This window comes from Vigna angularis, chromosome 1 (assembly GCF_016808095.1).
Source record: "Vigna angularis cultivar LongXiaoDou No.4 chromosome 1, ASM1680809v1, whole genome shotgun sequence".
Lineage (NCBI taxonomy): Eukaryota > Viridiplantae > Streptophyta > Magnoliopsida > Fabales > Fabaceae > Vigna > Vigna angularis.
The window spans coordinates 5,670,711-5,675,865 of NC_068970.1; the positions used below are offsets into that span (position 1 = coordinate 5,670,711).

A 5,155-nucleotide genomic window follows, 5' to 3' on the forward strand; every position below is an offset into this window, starting at 1 on the left:
TATCACGTTTTGATGTTTAAAAATCATTATATTATATATAAGAAAAGTATGTATTTTATTATAATTCTTTTCGAAATCATACTAACGACATCTTTAATTGATTGATAGTGAAAAATTAAACTCACAATTTATAACTATTGAATTTAATGATTACTATATTGCTTTTATTAAAAATTATGTTAATTTGTGTTAATTATATAATGTTAAAAAATTTACTCTGACTCATTTATACAGAAAAAAAAATAACGGTAGGATTTATAAATCTACAAGATTGTGTTTTTCTTTAGTCCACTGAACATGTATTTCCAGAATGCAATTTCATTGAAACATAATATTGGGTATATAAGTACGAGTCTATCTTATATATTGGATAGAAATGAAAAAGTAGAATATTATATAAAAGTGAAAGACTCATTAATTTATTACCTCAAGGTTTTTGGCATAGAGTGGTGTCAATCCCTTATATGATTGAGTTCATATGTCATTGGTGTTTGTATCTTTCTAATGAACCTTCCTCTCGATAGACCCAACAATGGTATTAGAACTAATGGTTTGTCTTGGTGACCGACTCAAACGAGTATAATGATCCATATACCGAAAGTCTTCCTGACAAAGAGTATTAAGGTAAGCAAGTCCCGTTAAGGTGAACGGCAGTTGGAAATGACTACTCGTGGTTGTGGTTGGTTGGGAATGTTTTTGCTGGAGGGGGAGTGTATTTATGTGGAAGGAACTCACCTTTGAGGTGAAGATTGTTGGAAATCTAAGTGTGAATCAAAATCACACATTGAATAGAAACGAGAAAGTAAAACATCATGAAAGACCCATTGCCTTGAAGCTTTGGGTAGATAATAATGTTTGTGTCTCTCCAGTGAACATTCCCTCGTTAGACTCAACACATAAACCTTTGAATAAAAATTGCAAAGAGATTAGGCATTTAATTATTTTATTAATTTTTAAGTCTTATTTTTATTATTATATATATATATATAAACGAATTGTACTAAAAAAAAAGAAAAAATAATAAATCACTGACATTTAATATAAAATTTAATTTGAACAGAAAATATTTATGAAAATTAATAAATTTTAATATTATTTAGTATAAATTTAAAATTTTCGGTGTTCCTTTAAAAAATAGGAAAATATAAGAATTAAAGTTCCATGAACTTATTTGTAAAAAGAAAAGTTAAATTTTGAATATAAATTAAGAAAAAATTATTGATTTTATTAAAGAATATGGGGGAATTACTTATTTCATTTTATTATATATATGCTCATTAAAAAAATATTTTTTATTTATTAATTTAATGGACCTTTTATTTGTCGTGATTGGTGGAAGCGTGAGCAGTGCATAAACAAAGGAAAACCATTGAACTGTAAGGAAGATGAAAATGGCAATGATCATGCAGCTGATACCCTTTATCTCTACTCCTCGACAAGGACAACTCATGAACCTTAATTTTTCAAACAGAAGTTCAATACTCTCTCGTTGCCTTATTCACAATTCAGACGTCCAAACATCTCAGACTCAAAGACTAGTCCACCACTTCAATCCGAAGACTCCCATAGAGGAAGCCATTACCCCCCCAACATCATGGTACACTGACCCCTCTTTCTTCCACCTTGAGCTCGATCGCGTCTTCTACAGAGGCTGGCAAGTAGTGGGTCAGTTTTATTCTGCCCAAAGATTCAACCTTTTCCCCCTTCTTTTATTGGGTATTTTCGTTTTGCTTTCTTGACCCTGCAGGGGAATACAGAGGAAAACAAATTGTATATGTAGAATTTCAATCCGATAAATAGTTTCGATGATTGAAAAGAAGAAAATTATTTTAATTTTTATGCAAACCAGTATCTCTGTTTGCACTAATATGAAATATGATCCTCGAAATAAGTCAAAAGTAATTTATACCTAAATCAAAAGTAAAAATTTAAAGAAATTATGTAAAAAAAAATTACATATTAGTTTACGCATAAACTTTTTTTTTTCTCTTTTACAAGTCTTTACAAAAGAGTTTGTCTAAAGAAGCCATTTCAAGTTTCATTTATGTCTTTTATTTTTTACCTACGACATCTGTTGTCCGCCAAAAGTTCTCTAGCTTCACTGAATTTTTATTACAGGATCCACGGAGCAGATAAAGGATCCTCGTGACTATTTCACCGGAAGGTTTTCTTTTCTAATCCATGTATTTTGTCTTCAATAGAAATTCGTTGACTTGAGTTCATTTCATAATCTGTGGTATTTGCATATGTTAATGACAAAGTTTTCCAATTGTAGCTCCATTTGGTTCTTAGAAGAGGAAAAGAATATTTAGGAGTGAGTTAATGAGTATTGCACTCTATTCATTTTCTTTTCTTCCAAATTTCTGAGAATCAGGTGGTGACTAAATATTGCAGACTAGGAGATGTTGAATATTTGGTCTGTCGTGATGACAGTGGCATGCTCCGTGCCTTTCACAATGTCTGTCGTCATCATGCTTCTCTTCTTGCTTATGGAAGTGGAAAGAAATCCTGCTTTGTCTGTCCTTATCATGTGAGTTTACCAACAGTGATAAATATGCATATTATTAGCATACTTATTTTGATTCTCTTCTCTATAGACCTCCTTCCTTTTTATATTCTGATCTTTGTGAAATTGAAAACATAATTGTCAAGCTTTCCTTCATAGATAATGGCTGTTACTCAGTTATCATGATCTGATACTTTCTCATTGTAGGTTTCTATTTTTACTTCCTTTCTTTTCTTTGTTTTTGAAACTGAGATATGAAAATACTATGATTTCTGCAGGGGTGGACTTATGGTTTCAATGGAGCACTTCTAAAGGCCACTAGAATATCAGGAATGCGAAATTTCAATGTAAATGTATGCAGATGTGTTCTTTGATAAGTTACTTGTATTATATATCTTTCGGAGGGAAAGGTCAACTGATTTCTCTGTCACCATGAATGGTAGGATTTTGGCCTTTTACCAATCAAAGTAGCTACATGGGGACCTTTTATTCTTCTCAATTTGGAAAAAGAGAATCTTTCTCAGAAGGAAGTTGATAGTCATAATGTGTCAAAGGCATGGCTGGGTAGCTGTTCAGAAGTACTGAGTTCCAGTGGAATTGATTCTTCACTAAGTTATGTATGCAGACGTGAATACACAATTGAATGCAATTGGAAGGTGTGAATTGACTATTTGATTCAATTGATTCTTTTTACTGGAAATTACGTTTATTACTTGAGGTACAGTTTCATTTTCTTTATAGTTATGTGATCAGATATTTTACCTGGTTTATGAAACTTCACTCTTACGTATAATAGGTAAATTTGTTTGCTTTATCTCTCCAGCGAACGTTCTCTACAAGAAATTTTAAGCATCAGCTTTTATTATATCAACAATTTTGTTTGTATGATTCAAGGAATTGGTAGGACTTTAGCAATTTCAGTGTCTTTTTATGCAGGTATTCTGTGATAACTACTTAGATGGTGGCTATCATGTGCCGTATGCACATAAAGGCCTTGCTTCTGGTCTTAAGATGGATTCCTATTCTATCACTGTAAGATTCTTTGATGTCTACAAAAAAGTCTTCTCATTTTACATGCTATTGTACTGTAGCATGATATTGAGTCATGTAGATGGTTTTTTGGAACCCTTGCTACATGATTTTTCATCCTTTTCTGCAACCAGAATAAATAATTATATTTATCAGTCTACTATCTAAAATAATCTGCTAAAGTGAGCTAAAATATGATACTTTTGGCACTGGATTTTCATTTTTTTTTGTTACACATCTGATTGCTTATGACTAAAAGGATGGTTTATGAACGAGACAACAGATGTTTGAAAAGGTTAGCATCCAAAGTTGTGAAGGCAGCTCAGAGAAAAGTGAAGAGAATTATGATCGACTTGGAAGAAAAGCTATATATGCTTTTATTTACCCAAACTTCATGATTAATAGGTGCTTGCTTTATTGTTGTTTAGGCATGGTAGATAATTTTTTTAGTCGTATTCATTTAAACAAGAAATTTTGATACATTCAATGTATTTGTTTTGCGAATTAGCATGTTTTAGAACTTGGGGTGCTTGTTGGCTTTCATAGGTACGGACCTTGGATGGACACCAATCTTGTGGTTCCACTAGGACCCAACAAATGTCAAGTAATATTTGACTACTATCTTGAACGCTCTCTGAAGGTAACTTCTAGTTATGTAGGCAATAATCAGATTCTACTCAAATTGGCATAAAAAAAAATATACTCTTTCAATGTATTACAATGAACCTTGTGCTGATAGTTTTGTAACTACAGTTCATGAAATTAGATTTTAAGAAACTTAGCCACCGTTAGGGACTTTAGGCAGAAAGAGTTTTTGATTAATGACCAGGGTATGAAATGTTAGGAAATGAGAAGTTCAGATCTTTGCCCTCATACTTTAAATTATTTTTATTATGATAGTAATATTATACTAAAACCACACCTATGATATACGTTTGGTGGTTTTTGTGTAAAAATATAGTGAAGTCTCGAGACGTTCTTTTACACTTTAGAAATCAATTCAGAAATCTTCATATTAAAGGATGGATGGAGTGTGTTAGTTTGTGGGTCTTCTCACCACAAATCACCGGGGTTATAAAATAAATAAATAAATACTTGTTAAAACAATTGCAGTCAATTTAAAACACTGACATGCTTTCTCTTTGACTGAGCAGAATGACACAGATTTCGTAGAAAAAAGTTTACAAGATAGTGAGAAAGTGCAGGTAAAAAAGCATTGGTTTTCCAGGCTTGATTAGATATTTTCCTCTGCTGGAATATATACCCATATTTGGTGGTTGATGCGCAGCTAGAAGATGTGGTGTTGTGTGAAGGTGTCCAGAAAGGTCTCCAGTCCCCAGCATATTCGGTCGGCAGATATGCTCCAACGGTTGAGCTGGCCATGCACCATTTTCATTGTCTGCTCTATGAAAACCTTACAAAGTAAACTCCTCTCTGCTACGCAAAATTATTACATGGTTGGGACTGTATGCACTGTAGTCTTGATCTATACTTACGCGATATGTAATTATATATATATATATATATATATATATATATATATATATATATATATATATATATATATATATATTTTTTTTTTTTTTTTTCATTTAAGAAACCTAAGATATACACGTAAAA

At 31.9% G+C, this 5,155-nt stretch overlaps 1 protein-coding gene across 2 annotated transcripts; it reads left to right on the top strand.

Annotated features, from left to right (window-relative positions):
• Positions 1 to 1,346: 1,346 nt before the first annotated feature.
• Positions 1,347 to 5,031, top strand: LOC108322706 (choline monooxygenase, chloroplastic). 2 transcript variants are annotated; one of them, XM_017554890.2, is made up of 10 exons: positions 1,347 to 1,665; positions 2,119 to 2,164; positions 2,395 to 2,530; positions 2,785 to 2,859; positions 2,950 to 3,162; positions 3,443 to 3,538; positions 3,819 to 3,940; positions 4,082 to 4,175; positions 4,690 to 4,740; positions 4,824 to 5,031. In XM_017554890.2, the coding sequence occupies exons 1-10, from the start codon at positions 1,386 to 1,388 to the stop codon at positions 4,959 to 4,961; spliced, it is 1,251 nt and encodes a 416-aa protein (XP_017410379.1). In that variant the 5' UTR covers positions 1,347 to 1,385; the 3' UTR covers positions 4,962 to 5,031. The 2 variants fall into 2 exon arrangements, with proteins under 2 accessions (XP_017410379.1, XP_052727452.1); XM_052871492.1 differs by having other exon boundaries at positions 2,785 to 2,853.
• The last annotated feature ends 124 nt before the right edge of the window (positions 5,032 to 5,155 follow it).